Source organism: Gossypium hirsutum, chromosome A09 (genome assembly GCF_007990345.1).
Source record: "Gossypium hirsutum isolate 1008001.06 chromosome A09, Gossypium_hirsutum_v2.1, whole genome shotgun sequence".
Taxonomy (NCBI): Eukaryota; Viridiplantae; Streptophyta; class Magnoliopsida; order Malvales; family Malvaceae; genus Gossypium; species Gossypium hirsutum.
The window spans coordinates 48,448,335-48,465,276 of record NC_053432.1 but is presented as its reverse complement, the minus strand read 5'-3'; the positions used below and the strand labels follow the sequence as shown (position 1 = coordinate 48,465,276).

The 16,942-nt window shown below is 34.8% G+C and overlaps 1 protein-coding gene and 1 long non-coding RNA gene across 3 annotated transcripts; one reads left to right on the top strand and one right to left on the bottom strand.

Moving 5' to 3' along the window:
* Positions 1–5,345: 5,345 nt before the first annotated feature.
* Positions 5,346–9,724, bottom strand: LOC107916814 (uncharacterized). Of its 2 annotated transcripts, XR_001689608.2 has the most exons (4): positions 9,365–9,724; positions 7,569–9,000; positions 7,220–7,304; positions 5,346–7,123 (listed from the first exon to the last, which is right to left on the bottom strand). It is a non-coding gene; the product is annotated as an uncharacterized lncRNA (long non-coding RNA). The 2 variants fall into 2 exon arrangements; XR_005901856.1 differs by lacking the exon at positions 7,569–9,000.
* Positions 9,725–13,802: 4,078 nt separating this feature from the next.
* LOC107916912 (F-box protein PP2-B11) lies at positions 13,803–15,794 on the top strand. Its single transcript, XM_016846288.2, has 3 exons — positions 13,803–14,247; positions 15,048–15,166; positions 15,296–15,794. The coding sequence occupies exons 1-3, from the start codon at positions 13,936–13,938 to the stop codon at positions 15,696–15,698; spliced, it is 834 nt and encodes a 277-aa protein (XP_016701777.2). The 5' UTR covers positions 13,803–13,935; the 3' UTR covers positions 15,699–15,794.
* Positions 15,795–16,942: the final 1,148 nt, after the last annotated feature.

Below are 16,942 nucleotides of genomic sequence, written 5' to 3'. Positions count from 1 at the left end.
GAAGTTGTTTAAATGCTCAACCTTTAAAGAAGTTTTCATTGTGTTTAAACTAAAGCCTATGCTAGTAGTCCTTTTAAGTGTTTGCACAAATAGATAGATTTTTATGCTACGGGCGATAGCAAGTTGGAAGCAAGCATGAATTACTTTATTGATGTTGTCGTGTATATAGGGTAAGGTCATAAAAAGGGAAAAGAGAAACCAAATAAGGAGAGAAAATAGAAAAAGAGGAGCCACCCAAGCTTTCACACATCAAGAATCAACGAATTCCAACAAGAAGACGGAGTTTCTCAATTTTTTTTCCTTCTTGTTTCCTTTTATTATGTCTAATTATTGTTTTAATTTTAATATGTTTCCCATATTCTTCATGAACTGAATCTTTTTTCTAGGGTTACAATGGATTTCATGCTTAGTTGATTGACTATTATCTATTTCCATATCTTTTTATTGTTAATAGAGTTTTGATTATTTATTCATTCTTGTTCATCTTTGATGATAGTCTAGCCAACTATTAGTTTGACAAGCCTAAAGAAATTAGAAAAGGATTTTTCATTTTAGGTCTTGAATGAATAACTCTTGGTCTTCATAAGATATGTTAATTTGTGGTTCTTAATTAGGATAGGAATATACTTGCTTAAGTTGGGTAGCCATAATTGGGGTAGTTCTGAATCAATTTGGTTTACATTATTGGCATAAAAATATAGCTCAATAATTGGATTAAATTAGTTCTTTAAGTGTTTGGAAGAGAATAAAGAGAAATTTAGTTATCCAAGTTAATAATTAACACTATTAGGATAAATTGAGTGGAGATAGATCAATTAGTTAACACATTGGATTAAATTGAAATTGTAGGGTTTTCCTATTGATTGATTTTTTTATTTAATTTGCATTGCTTATTTTTATTTATTTTAAAATTAGATAGAAAATTTTATTATCGATTAATTTGGATAGGTTTTAAAGTAATATTTGGTGATTGGGGTTTCGATTAGTAATAGCTCTCTGTGGGATCGATATTTTATACTACTTAGAACGATACATATACTTGCATGTGCAAGTTTAGATCGAAAAGTTTTTGGTGTCGTTTCCGGAGAGCGAATTGCTACTTTTGTTAACATCAATTAGGCCTTAGTCAAGGTGGTCGGAACTTTGTTTCGGCCTGGACTTGTGCGTTATTCACAATCATAGCTCTAATTAAATGATTCGATTGAGTGTTAATTGATGTTATGTTATATCTTATTCTAATTCTGAGCATTTGAATGTGTGCATTTCCGATTCTGTATTCTATTTCTTTAAGTCTGTCTACAAATGGTGTGCATTTTGCATTTGCATTAATCTTTTTAGGTTTGGTTGTGAAAAGAAGGGAGTCTGATATGTTTTGGCAATTTTCAACTGTAATACATCTGTATAGCGGTTTACCGCATAGTACAACATATATGTTAGCTCTACTGTATATTAACATTTAAGTGGCTTAGTCTACATACATGGTGTATAGGGTGGATGGGCCTTTCGAGGTCCTATGTGGTGTGCATGGTTGGATGTCTTAAATAGCTCATATGTAGTACGCATGGTGGTTGGAGAGGCGTTTGGCTAGTTAGGTGGGTTTTTATTACTTGTTGCATTCATTTTGCGTTATGTCTGTCTTTCTGATCACGAGACTAATTGTTTATAGTCGAGGTGTTTCAGTACTGATACATTTGATTTGTTTGTGAAAACTATTCATATATCGGATTGTCATTAAGATATTTTTATTGTGACACTTTGGTGTTTGTTTTTTTGTCGTTTTTGAACTCGCACTGAGCTCGTGTAGCTCACCCTCCTTAGTTTATCCCTTTGCAGGTACCTTTGTTTTCTGTAGCTAGACTTGGCATGCCGGAGGTCTCAGAGTGATATGTTTTAAGCCGGACTAATAAAATGACTTTTCAGATTTTTAAATTTGTGAACTGTTTTGGACTGTAAACATTTATAAAGACTCTGGTACAATCTAATTTTGGATTTTTGTAAATAGTTTTGTTTTGAATTCTAGAAACTCGAAACTTTACTTTTGAACACCTTCGACGTGACTTGAATTATCTGTTTTGAATCTTAAAAGGGCTAAACGGTTTAGTTCGATTTTAATAATTGTGTTATTATATGATTTTAACAACTCGTTTGTAAAATTGTTTCGGATCACTTCGGTGATCAATGTAACCTTTGGGATTCGGTCTAAACTTTTAGGCCAGGTTATGAGGCGTTACATGTATGCCTAATAATATGAAATTGTAGTAAATTACATCATAGTTGCTCCGGCAACGAATGTGGATTCTATGAAATTTCTTTCTATTTCACCAAGTTTACCTTTGGTGTTTTCTTTTCTGAATTTTTTTGGAGCTTTCCCTTAAATGATCAAGTTTTCTAAATCGTAGGTTTTCTTTCTTTGTTATTTTATTGTTTCCTTATTTATTTTTAATATCCTTCATTTATTCTGAATCATCATTCAAAAATTATGGCACCCAAAAGACCTCATGATGTCCGAGTTGAGAGTGACGAATTTGAATGTAGTACTACTGTGGAGGAAAAGTGGCATCTATTAGAGTGTAGGGGGATTGAGTGTTTTTTTAACTTGAAATATAAATTTTCAATCCCCAAAGAAAAATATCGTCTAAGCAAAATAGGTTTAAATAAAGATGATTCGTCGTATTTTTAGGTTTCACTGTACGGATTTTAAACAGGGTTTCACCTATTATTGCATCCTTCCTTCGTGGATGTTCTGAATTCATGCAGGGTTGCACCGAGTCATCTAATGGGAGCATTTCGATGGGCCTTGGTGGCTTATTTTCTATATTATCGCAATAAGAGGGAAGAAACTTTAGCTGATGTGTTCAGGAGAGCTTATATATTGTCTCCTGCTAGTGGTACATACCAAAAGTGCTTTATGATGTTGACAGCTCAACAATGTTGAACAATAAAAGGAATAATATGAATCTTGTAAGAGAGAAATATATCAAAGTAGAACAAATTTGAACTGGTGGCTTTCCATTTTCACTTTCTTGTTGCAAGCCCGATAATGATTGGAATACTTTGAAGCCCATTTTGGAGACTGATGTGGAAATGGAGCAATGCCAACATTTATGTCAAAATTCGCCGAAAAAGTTGGAGGACACTCATATTTTACACAACATATGAAGATACTGCTTGATGGGGAAGAGCCCGAACAAATGGGACGGAAGGGACATCAATATAATTGGTAGCAACTAATTAAATAAAAAAATTATATTAATACTAAATAAATAAAAAAACACCTCCCCCTCCCTTTTCCCCGTCGTCCCTCCTCATCTCTCTCCCTCTCTCTCCCTCCCTTTTCCCCTTCCCTCTCCCCACTTATATAATGTGAATTAACAATTTAATATTAATATAATTATTTTTATTTAATATTAATATTAATATAACTTTTATATAATACTCGATTCGACCAAAAAAAAGTTTAGGTACCTAACTCAAACAAAGGATATAGAGTTAAGGGCATCCTATTTAATTAAGCCCTTTGTTCATCATGAAGCAAAAATAAAATCAACTAAATTAGTAAAAATGGCTTAATATTAAAATTTCCTCTTAAATTATATTCTTTTTTTTCATCTTGATACTATATTTTTTTTGTTAGAATGGATACTTTCACTATTTTTTTTACATTAGTACCTTCACCCTAAGTCATTAATCAACTATGGTCAATAATAACGTGACCTAATTGCATAAGGACACGTGACAAAAGGCCACATAAACAATGTGGCATCGTTACTTGTATCAAATAATTTTAAAAAAATAAAAGCTAAAAATATATATAAATTAGGGGGAAAAAATCTAAAATTCAAATTTATATTTAAAATATATAAAAAATTAATTTTCAAAATATATAATTATGTAAGAATATAAATAATTCAAGATATATAGAGAAATTTTTAAAAATTCAAAAAATAACCCAATATTCAAATTAAAATTTTAAAAATTATATAAAAAATATTTTGATTTCTCTAATTTCCCCCGACTAAACCTCAAAGATTGCACACCGGAAACAGCCAAAAAGAAACCAAGAATAATTTATAACTAGAGAGTAAAAATTGATTTTTCCTTCCCTAAATCTGTGTTGTTGTCATGGCATTTTAGCAGTCTCCGTTGCTTCATATATACACTCACACTGTACCAACATACGTTCCAACCATAGCCGGTCACAGCTCTCCTTCTTGGCAACCTAACTATCTTCGTCGGTGCAGGTCTGGGCCATTGTTGCTTCCCCCAATTTTTATTTCAGACTTAAGATTTAGTTGTTGTTTAGATTTCAAAGAGTTGCTTACGTTTTGTGGTTACTAAATTGATTTTATTTTTGGGTTAATTGAATTGCATTTAGGGTTTTGGATGAACCTTTTGTTTCGAGTTGGGTTTAGCTCATGGAATTTATTGTTGTTCGGTTTATTGGATTCGTAGGGAATGTCTATATATTTTCTTGAATTTTTAAAAATCATTTCCTCTTTTTTTTAAAAAATTCTATCTTTTGAATAATTTGCATCCTTTTATAATTATATATTATAAAATTTAATTTTCAGAAAGATTTTCATATTTTTTGAAAATTATTTTAAAATTTTATGCATTTTATATTTTAAAACTATATGTATAGCTTATTATAAATAATCATAAATTTATTTTTTGAATTTATATATATTTCTAATTATTCTTTTTTTTAGAATTATTTAATATTTATACTATTAATAAAATCTTTGAATGAGTTGGTGTTATTAGTCAACCTGCCACCAATTCAGTGAGAGATATTACAAAATTGATTTTACATATTTAAAATAAATTATATTATTTGAGGGTATTTTAGTCTTTTTAATTTTAAAATATAAGAATATATATATATATATTGGGATTAGAACCTATACCAATTACATTGAAAAAACTTTAAATTTACCATTCACGCAATGTTTTATTTTGATTTGTTTATACATTTTAATTTTATCATACACTATTTATTACCTCCATCAATTGTATATATAAATAATATTATTGATTAATATGGTGTCACGAATTAACTTGACCTCAACTTAGGATTGATGACAACAATATAATAAATAATTGTATTCATTTAGTATTCTTATGTATTCATGTGTTTGAATTCCATTTTACTTATAATTTAATCTATTTTTTTTATTTAAATATCATATATATTTCATGTGTTATTACTAATTAGTTTCAAGTTTTATATTTAATTATTTATTATGTGTTATTTTTAAACACATATCTATGTTCTAAATATGTTATTTTCATACGTGTTTTTTTTTTGTGTGTGTGTGATAAAGAAGAAATTATAAGAAACAAACTACATCAACAAGCCCAACTCTCCAAACGGGAATATTTCAAACATTCGCAATCATTGGCTTCCAAAATGAGCCAACTTAGTCATACTATCTGCTTCCTGATTCTCTTCTCTAGGTATGTAACATACATTCCAATGAAGAATATGAGACAATAACCAGAGAATTCTCCAAATCAAAGTTGAATTAGACCTTCTTATAAAACTCCATTGGATGGCCGTAACCACCTCAAAACTACCAATCTGGATCAGCGCATTACCAAAACCTCGATCAATTAAGATGTCTAATCCATCCAATATGCCCCACAATTCAAACTTAAATATGAACAGCTCCCCAAGAACCAATTAAAACCAATGATCCACTCTCCATTTCGGTATCTCACAATTCCTCTTGCTACCACAGAATCATCCTCAAGCCTAACGAAACTGTTTTTATTCAAGTAGACCCAACTCTTAGATGAGCTAGAGCATAAAATCAGATCCTGAACCGTACTCGATGTACTCTTACTAGACATCAAGAATTGTTTGGCCCAACTATACGAGACCTTCATAGTATTATTACTTCTCCAGGTCGCACCCTGAAAGATAAAAAGATTGTGATTCTTCCAAATACGCCAGATGATAATCCCAAAAAGACATTCCCAATCGACCTCTCCAAAGCAAATGTTATATTGGTTCTATAGATTTGAGACGAGCCATTCCTATAGATTACCAAAGTAAAACCTGAGAAGTCAATCAATGGGAATTAAAAAGTTTCAAATATTTATTGCTGCAGGACAATCCCTTATGATATGTGACACATCTTTAGAGATATGACCACAAACTCCACATGTCGAACTATGATCCAAGCCCCAACAAACACTTTTTGTGCTGGTGATTAATCTCTGCTTGAACTTCCAAGGGATCTTCTAGACATCTTCTTTCAGTTTACATGAACGTTTCTGAAGTTTCCAAAGGCACTTTTAACAGAAAAAAAACCTCATCATCATTCCCCCTAGATTATCTTGCCAACTCCTGCTGCTGAATGTAACGGGGGGTATCCCAAAAACCTTTTGAATGACTGTCTCATGCAACTAGATCTGAAACAAATCAAGGTTCCGAGTACCATCTGTTGCAACCATATCACTGAGAAAATAGACCAAATCCAAAATATAATGTCTGAGAATTAGATTAACGAAAGGCCATACATTTGGAATCCAAGGATCACGCCAACACTTGATATTTCTCCTATTCCCTACTGACCAAGGTAGAATCTCTTGAATAAGTCGCCAAACCTTAGTAAGAGCTCTTCACAAGAAAGACCTTCTACTATGGGATAAAGTTTCTTGAATACCAAAAGCCACCCCATACTTCGTTCGAAGTACCTATACGCAAAGAGCTTTAGAATTAGCCACAAGTTTAAAGCCCAACTTCATCATGAAGCAAGTGTTATGATCTTGCAACTTTCGAAAATCAAGACCGCCATGTTCTTGAGGCCGATACACATCCTTCCAACCAACCAAAGCCACTTTCTTACCACTACTCGAGGATCCCCAAACAAACTAATACACCATACGTTCGATTTCCTCACAAAGATCCTTAGGAATCAGTATTGACTGCATGAAATAAGTGGGAACCATCAGTAGAACTGATTGCGCTAGGGTGGCCCTACTAGCAGGAGACAACAACCTTATATCTCAACCCTACAATTTACTCTGAACCTTGTCCACCACAAAACAGAAAGAGCTATTGGGTACTCTGCCATGAAATAGGGGTATTCCCAGATAGTTCCAGAGATTACGTACTCTGCAAAATCCAAGAATACAACACAAGTTACCTCCTAAAGCATCATATACACCTTTTGAGAAACAAACATTCGTTTTATATGCATTAATCTTATACCTTGAAGACTCACATAAACTATCCAACACTTCATTCAAGACTGTAGCTTGATCCTCTTTAGCTTGACCAAACAGAATCGAGTCATCTGTAAAAAAAAAAATATGAGACAGGGGAAGGCCCGATCGAGATAGACAAATAGGTCTCTAATGTCTAGAATTAATATTAGATTGGATACTATGGTCGAGCCATTCCATGCACAGAACAGAGATATAAGAGGATAGTGGGCACCATTGACGAACCCTTTAATCAACTAAAATTTCTAAGTTGGTGTTCCATTCCACAAAATTTGTATAGTGGAGTTAGAGATAGCAAATATAATCACATTACAAAGGTAATTTAAAATACTTACAGCTTGGAGAGATGCACTAATAAACTCCTAACGCACTCGACCATAAGCCTTCTCAAGATCAATCTTAATGGCCAACCAGCTCCTAGTCTTCTTCTTGATTTTCATGGAATGAAACACTTCCTAAGCAATAACAATGTTATCCATGGTGCTCTTTCCCGCAATAAACCCAATCTACTCTTGGCCAATTATTCTTGGGAACACTAGTTTAAACCAATTGACAATGATTTTTATTACGAACTTGTAGAGAACTGAGCACATACTAATCAATCAAAATTAAGAGAAACATTTTAGATTCGAAACCTTAGGAATGAAAAATATTAAGGCATTGTTCAGCTCCGGATCAATTTTTTTTCCATTAAAAACATTCTTGACCTAGGTACAAACCAAATCCCCAAGACAATTCCATTGACTTTGAAAAAGAGGCCATGAAATCTGTCACTCCCCGACACCTTCAGAGGACTCATATCAAACATGGTAGACTTTATCTCCTTGTTGGGAACTGGTTTGCTCAAAAGTTGGATCTCACTATCTTCAAGCTTCGGAAATAAACTAGTGAGAAGTCCCTTCATCGATCCTGGGTCCTCACCATACAAATTCTCGAAGAATCGGATCGCCCCATAACGTAGTTCCTTCTCATCAAAAGTCCACTCCCCCTTAACGTTTTTTAAATCCATAGTCTAATTCCACTCTCTCCTTTTCAGGGTGTGCCTATGAAAAAATTTTATATTGCGATCTCCCAAAGAAAGCCACTCACACTTTACCTTTTGTTTCCAAACAAGTTCATCATGATACAAGACATGTTCCAATTCTGACTAAAATAAATGATCAGACTGTGAATAATTCATACCTCTCTTAATCGTATTGAGTTTTTGAAACAGTCTTTTTTTACGTAACCCATTATGGCCATACACCTTCTTATTCCAATCCTTAAGCTAACTTGTGAAATTAGAAATCGAACTGGACATAGAACCAACAACATTTTAATTTTTCTTAACAAATTCAAAAAACTCTATATGCTCAAACTATCCTGCCAGAAAACGAAATAGACGGCTCAAAGACGAATGACGCACAAGTTGTAATGATAGAAGAATAGGCCTGTGATCAGACTTGAGTCTGGGGAGATAGGTTACAGAATGGTTTTAGAATGCCACAAGCCACGCATCATTCCCAATAGTTCTATCAAGACACTTCGAAACTCCACCCCTCTGCCACGTAAAAGGAGTACCTCTAAAATCCAAATCATGTACCAAAGAAGAGTCTATAAAGTCTTCAAAAAAGGGATATCTTTTTCCATTGACTCACCCTTCCCTTCCCTCTTATCATTAGATGCTAAAATCGCATTAAAATCTCCTATTGCCACCCAATGTAATCAAAATATGGAATAGTCACCTTCAAAGCATCCCAAAGCCACATTCGCTTACGACTATCAGGACTACCGTAAACAAAGAAAACAAAAACCGGTCGTTAAAAAATATTGTCATAAACTCTAATCAAAATAAATTGGAGATGACTCCAAATAATATCAACACGTATCAAATCCTTCCATCCAACCCAAATACCCCTAGAAAAAGCCAATTGCTTCCACTCGATGAGAATACTGAAAGCCAAGACTTGCGATAATCAAATCATCTTTGTTACCGCTAACTTTAGTTTTTAAAAGGCCAACAATATTTTATTTATATTCCTAATTATACTCACAAAAGATCCTTAGAAACTTACTACTCGTACATCCTTGACAATTCCACGAAAAATGGATAAATTCATAAAAATAAAATAGAGAAAAAAGGGTAACTTACCAAATCTCTTGGCTAGCATGTGCCTTCACTGCGTTTCCCATCGTTGTTCAAGTTCCTCATCTCAACCTCATTATTAATTTGCGAGTTGATGAGTTTGGTCACGGAATTTATTGTATCTGACAGCGGAACCCTTGTACTCTCAGAATTTTTAAATCACTTCCTTCGTTCTCGAATTATCCCACTAATAGCACCACCACTTCAGACAGTACCCCCCTTAATTCCTGATCTCCTTCCTTTCAAAGCCGGGATCCCTTTACTTTCCCAGCCGAAATATCAATTTCAATAGGATTGATATTATTGAGTTTCACATTTTTCTCGAAGGTAATAGCCAAATGTCTCCTAGAATCAAGTAGTTCATTATTAAGTTCCACAATCAATTCCACTGGGCTATCAAAATTTGGATTAAAGTGACCGTTAATACCCCAAAGGGACTAGCGTCCATTCATAATTAACTCTCTCAAAAGAGGATTAAACTTTAAATTTCTCTCATGCACTATCGTGGAATTAGCCAAATTAATTGGAACCTCTAAGTCCCCATTTACTTGAGTTGATAAAACAGGCCCAATATACTTGGCGCTTTCAGTATTCTCAAATGTCGCATTTCCAAAACCTGGTGGGTCCACCATCATCCCATTTTATTTACCCGATTCAGTCAAAACAGGCTCATTATCCACCAAGCCTTTAATTTCATTCAAAGAATCTATAACGCCCTAAAATACCTGTATATATATCTGTATTAATTTGATACAATTGTGAATCTGCTTCAATGGTTAAGTGTTCTGGGTGTGTGTGTGAGGTCCCAAGTTTAAGCCTTACCTTTGGTATTTTAATGAAAAAAAGCCTAAACTTGGTTCATTAGGCTTATATTTTATTATTTGTAAAATATGTCAGAATGGGCCTGCTGGTCTGGTGGTTAAGAGGTGTCTTATTAAGTTGGAGCTCATGTGTTCGAATATCTGCAGTAGCAAGGGGATTATTTTTGCTGCGAATTTTGGCTAGGAGTTTGTGTTTTATCGAAAGTCGGAGTGGAGGGAATTAAGGGATGTGGATTAGGAGGTTATCAGTTCTATTCGCATTCTATTTTTTTGGAAAATTTCGGCTACCCTCCCCCCTTTTCCCTCTTTTGTTGCTGATTTCCCTTCCCCTATTTTTGTTGCTACCGAAATTTCCCTTGTCTTCCTCTTGTCCATTTTATTTTCGTAATAGCCATCTTTGGCGACTCTTAGACGTGGTAATCATTGGTAAGTGTCTGTTTATTGATATAGAGCGCTGCTCTGATTAAGTGATTAAGTGGTGTTTACTGCTGTTTAGGAGTCATTCAGGAGGCTGGAATCAACGTTTCGTCGAGTTGATTCGAGGTGGTGATCGTTTTGAAGCGATGAGTCGATCTTTCGTTTTAAGGATTGATTGTTTGAGACTGGTTTTAAAATTTCTAAAGGTTGAATATCTTGATTTTAGGTATCGACGGTCTCGGTGTTGCAAAAAAAGTGCAAATACGAACCAGGAGTGTACTTGAAAATACAAAAAATAAGAATCAGCGAAAGCCAAAAAATAAAATTGTCGACGCCACACTGGCATGTGGTCACCCGTATGATAGGCCGTGTGGCAGTACACAGCCATGTGGTCGACGAACTAGGCCGTGTACACATGACACGGGCGCATGACATGGTCGTGTGACTGCCAGCGAAGCCGTGTGCGAGACACGGGCTATACCAATTGGGTCGTATAGGCCACAAGGGCATGTAGGCCCACACAGGCGAACCACATGGGCGTGTGGAATTCTGGGCCAGGTCGTGTGATCCACACGACCAAGGCCAATTTGGGTCGTGTAGGCCCACACGGGCAGGCCACATGGGTATGTGAGCCCATTTTTCTGAAATACTCTGTAAGGTTGCTCAGGTCGCCCAAGTCGACTGGAACTTACTGTAGGGTTGGTAAGAGTTACTTTGACCCCTAATTACGCAATCTGACTATATGATAAATGTGTTTTAACATGTTACTCTTATCATGTATACCGATTTACATGTATGATCTGTTAAATTGCATATTGGCATGTCATACTTGTATGTTGCATTGCATCGGGGTTAGGTTGGTATTATTTGGAGGAAGTATTCTGAAAGGCTCTTAAGCCTGATATCTGGTAGCTCTGCTACAATTATCTGATTATGTGCCGTACTCCGGTACAGCATGGTGTGTAGGGATGGGTGGGTTGATTTTATCCCCACATAGTGTGTAGGGTTAGACGGAGTTGGTGTGTAGAGGCTGGTGGGTAGGACTCTGTTATTCTGTTTTGTTCTGTATGGTATATCTGAGATAGGCTAAGGCCCTATTTTGTATCTGATTCCGTATCTGTGTGGGCTAAGGCTCACACCGATTCTGTAATAGATTGAGGCCCGAATTGTTTATATAAAGGACTGATTTCGGATGTTATGCTATGTGCATGGTTTCTGTGGGTATTACACACTAAATTGCAAAAACTTACCCTTTTCTATTTAATCTGTGTAAGTAATCCCCAGACTTGATGGATCGGTACAGCGGAGGTCTCAACGGTGACCACCACGACTGAACTGTTTATTTACGATTTTTGCGATTACATCGCTTAATTCTTGTTGGTATTTTATGTATGATGGACTTTGGGACTGGTTGGTTTTAATTTGGGATTTTGAACTATTGATTATGGATTTATAAACTGCAATGCAACAAAGTACAATTTTCTTAAAATAAACTAAGATTTTTCGTATATAAAAACGGTTTGAAAAATTATTGGGTTTCAAAAGCTTCCGTGTAAAAGAAATGTTTTAAAGCAAATCAATTAGTCCACGTCTTCCCGAACTAAGCAAAAGATAATCACTAGAACGGTTTTAAGGTCAATGCGTTTTCAAAAACACTCATGTGACATCGCTAGATTCGGCCATAATGTCTAGGCCGAGTTTGGAGTGTTACAGAATCCAACCCAACCATAATATTTTATCCCAAAACGTTGAAACTAATCGTTGTTTTTTACACTAACCCATTATTTTTCTTTACCCAAGATAGACTCATTTGATTCTTGATTATTAGAAAATCCCCCTTTTGAAACCTTATCCCTGAAAAATTTGCCTCCGTAGCACCAATCTCGACCATTTTCATTTCAGGCAGATTTGGGGCATTATTCACGGTCAGTTTCATCTCTAGACCTTGATGAGCCTTGGAACTTCACTGTGACTTCCTCTCAACAATTATCCAAAGCCCAAACAGATCCAATAGCTCCATCACTTTGTCTACCTCTGATAAGTCTTCTGTCGCCTAACTTTTACCTACAACAACATCCTTTGAAGTCCCCACACCCGAGCACATTTCTTTTGAATGGCCAAACCTTTCACAAGAAAAATAAATGAATGGAAGCAATTCAAACTCCACCCTCTGCACCGCTCCGTTAACAAGGATCTGAGAGACTAGAGGTTTCCTTAGATTGATACACATAGCCATCTTGGCAAATTTCCCCATCGACGCTTGTCCGTCTGAATGTCAAAATTGGTAATACCTATCAAACCCTCTATTTTCTCCAAGATTTGGCACTTATAGAGAAAGCCCAGAAGACCAAGCAATTTGACCCAGACCATAGTATTTCTAGGGAAAGCCTAAAGAGGATTAAACTCTAGTGTCCATGTTAAATCGTGAGATACTGACCAAGCACAATCTATGGCCCCTGGGTAAGCACTTTCTCGTAATCGTCTCAACTCTGAAACTTAACAAGAAAATATCTATTTTCCACATCCATTAGGTGAAACTGTTGGGAAGGCTTCCAAAGGTTATGAATCCTATTCAATAGTATAGTATATGATAAATTCTGACCAAGTAGCTTTACCACCACCGTAGTCACCATATCTCTAATAAGAACATGTTGAACCCTCTCAGAGAAACTAATAACAAGTATACCATTAACCATAGTTCTCACCACATCTCCATCTAAAAGCTCAAAGTCCTCATCCATACCGGAGCTAGGAGCCCCTCGACCCAAGACTTTATCATTCCATGAGATTTCTAGTGCTAGGATTGAGTCCACAACCATATCATTTTCCGCATCAAAACCCAAACCTTTAAAGTGGACTTTTTTAGTATTCCGATCTCCGATCGTGTTGTCACCTCCATTGTAATCAACCATCTCCACAGTTGACTAATTGTAATTTTAAAACATTAATATCATACAAAAACGGTAATCCATTAAATAAAAACAATGTAATTTATTTTCGTACGTATTTTAGTAAATGATAACATAGTATTACTTAAGTATTTTTTCACATGTTATTACGGTGATTGGATCATGTGATCATTGATTATAGTTGATGTTAACAAATCCTTAAAATTATTGATAAAATGGTAATTATTAGGAAAACGATAAAAGAATTTCATAAGTTTTTGTTAGTGAAGCTGATTGTAGAAATTCCCAATTTAGATATAATTTCTCTAAAGGAAAATTAGATATAAAGATGGAAGCTGACAGTAAAGGGTAATTTCCATATTAAGCCCCCCGAAAATATCGAAGGTAAAAAACTACGAACTCAACAGCAGCGACCAAACTGGGAAATGAAATGAGAAATAGGAAGGCCATAAACACAAACAATGAGGATATTACCAACATATTACCAGAAGAGTGTATTTCTTACATCCTTTCCTTAACATCCCCAGCCGATGTTTGCCGATCAAAGCTTGTCTCTCCGGTCTTCAGATCGGCAGCTGATTCTGATACCATTTGGGGCAAATTTCTTCCCTCTGATTGTTATGATATCATTTCCAATGCTTCTTCATCATCATCCTCCAAGTTGTTGACTTCTTCCATGTCCAAAACACAGCTTTATTTCCATCTTTGCAAGAACCCCATTATTATTGACAACGGTACCATGGTAAAACTTTTTATCTTCATTTTTGGTTTTCAATTTTCTTTTTCTTTTTTAAATTTATAATATGGGTTTTTCAAGATTTGGGTAGTTTTCTTTTGATGAAATTAGGGTAGCCCAGTGTATGATTTATAATTAATCTGATCTATTGGGTGTTTGTTTTTATGGAAAATTTAGCTTTAGTGTTATTCTGTGTGGGAACCCCATTAGCCTAGTCTGCTTTATGTTTGGAATTTTCCTGGAAAATTGAAGAGCCAATAGCTTGGAGATCAAATTCATGGTGGTGCAAATTGTAGCAAACATGTTAGGAAGTCCATATAAATGTTTGGATGATTGGAAATTTGGAATCAACCAGGAAAAAGAACTGTGAAAAAGGACAAACCTGCTAAGACTAGAGAGATAGAATATATTAGACATTGAGTTTACCTAGATACATTGATGCCTATGGTAGCAAGAGACTCATATGCGAAAGGAATAATATCTATGTAGTGTTGATAGCCTAGTTGGTTCATGTAGTAACCCTTAAGAAGTGACATCCGATAGGTCTGAAGTGGCAGACTCCGCCTCACTTCACCCGGAATATGGGTCAGAAGTGTTGCATATATTATAACTGCTACATGAATCATAAGTTACTGAGAATTCGTTGGAAGTGTAGTTGTAGAATTAATAATTGCATATGGTGCCTTGATCTTGATTCTTTAGTAACTTGAGCATCAATGAATGGCCAATGTTGTGGAATCCTTTCCTTATTTGTTGATATATATAAAGAAGATTAGTATGTTGACAAACTTGATTCTTCTATACAGAGTTTTGGCCTCGACAAAGCAACAGGGAAAAAATGTTATATGCTGGGGGCCCGACGGCTTTCAATTTCTTGGGCAAACACGCCTAGGTACTGGAGATGGAAACGTGTGCCTGAATCTAGGTGTGCCTACTCTTGCTTTCTTTTCTTATTGTATTTAAAAGTTAAATAACTATGTTGCTATGTTATACTGTCTTAGGGACTGACATTTTATTTCCCGTAAAATAATGCATGTTTGACTGGGATTTTTAGATTCTCGGAAGTGGCTGAGCTCAAAGAAGTGTGGTGGCTAGATGTGAAGGGAACAATAGAGACTAAAATTTTGTCTCCTAACACAACTTATGTAGCTTACCTTGTCTATAAATTTTCATCATCTAGATACGGCTTCGAGAAAAAACCTGTAGACCTGCATGTCGAGTTAGGGGAAAGTGATGCCGGGCGAACTTTTCGTATATTCCTAGATCCTTCAGCAAATATTCCTCAATTCTCTCGCGAGAGAGAAGATGGGTGGATGGAGGTTAAGTTGGGTGAGTTCTTCAATGAACATGGGGATGATGGGAAAGCTACTTGTAGTTTAAGGGAAGTCGATAATTATACCCCTAAGAAGGGACTTATTATTGAAGGAATCGATATTCGGCCTAAAGATAGCAGATAGAAAAGAATTACATACTATGTATGATAAACATTATTGCTTGTGACATTATACAACATATTTAGTGGGAATATTTGCTAGCATGGTATATCTTAATTACCTGAACTCTTCATTTTTCCTGAAATACCCGTATTTGACACCAATGTCCAGCACATCTTTGGATATGAGTGTGGCCAAATACATGTGAAGAACTTAGAAAATAAGAGTATATCCATGTTAGATACATATCTATAACCTACACGCAATGGAGTGTAGGTAACCTTGGGTATGCTATAGTTATGGAAGTGATTCAGAGTTTGAAATTATTGCTTGGTTTTTGAGTGAAGAAATTTCAGTCATTTTATGCATTTCTTTTACAATAGTTGCAGGCTTGTAGTACTAGTGCCTTGGTAAAGCCTTTGTTCATTTTCCAAGTAAACTGGATTTAAACTTGATATCTAGTAGTTTTTTAGATATTTTCTAATATTATATATGAGACTGATAAGTCTATATTAGTACTTGTTTACTATTGAAATTATATATAATTTAGGGTAAACTACATTAGTAGTCACTCAACTATGATTTCTTTTTCTTTTTTGGTCATCCAACTATGAAAAATTAAAAAACAATCACTCAACTATTAGTAAATTTCTTTATTGGTCACCCAATTATGAAAAGTTACAAAATGGTTACTCAACTATTTAATTTTGTTTGTTTTGGTCATTCAACTATCTTGGGTTTTCTGGTGTTTCCATTTTTACATTAGTCAGCTAGTGATAAAAAAAAAAGATAATTAAATAATTGGATGATCAATTTGTAACTTTTCATAATTGGGTGACAAAAAAAAGTACATAATTGGATAATTATTTTGTAACCAATCATAATATTGTGGTTTAACCTTAATTTGGTTTTTCATTCATTGATAAAAAAGATAGACTTTCAATTACTGTTTGGATAGAAATCTCAATTGGAGTTAGAAAATTAGACCTGATTGGTTGGTTGAATCAAGGATAGACAGCCCACTTGGTTTGAAACATCACCAAAAAAATAAGCAAGCATATGGTGAAACTAGATATTTGATTCAATTGATAAAAAAGGGGTAAATTACTTAAATAATAACTAAACTAAGGTAATAATTACATTTTGATTATTCAACTTTCAAAATCTACATTACGGTCATCTATGTTATGGGGTTGTTACAATTTGGTCACTTATTCATTAACTTTCGTCACCCCCTTAACAAAAGGGATAAATATCAAATTTAAACA

Excerpts from the sequence above, each read along its gene's own strand:
- LOC107916912 (XM_016846288.2), top strand. The coding sequence starts at position 13,936 with ATGAGAAATAGGAAGGCCATAAACACAAACAATGAGGATATTACCAAC. Across the intron at positions 14,248-15,047 it reads TTATTGACAACGGTACCATG|AGTTTTGGCCTCGACAAAGC; the intron begins GTAAAACTTTTT and ends TCTTCTATACAG. Across the intron at positions 15,167-15,295 it reads AAACGTGTGCCTGAATCTAG|ATTCTCGGAAGTGGCTGAGC; the intron begins GTGTGCCTACTC and ends TGGGATTTTTAG.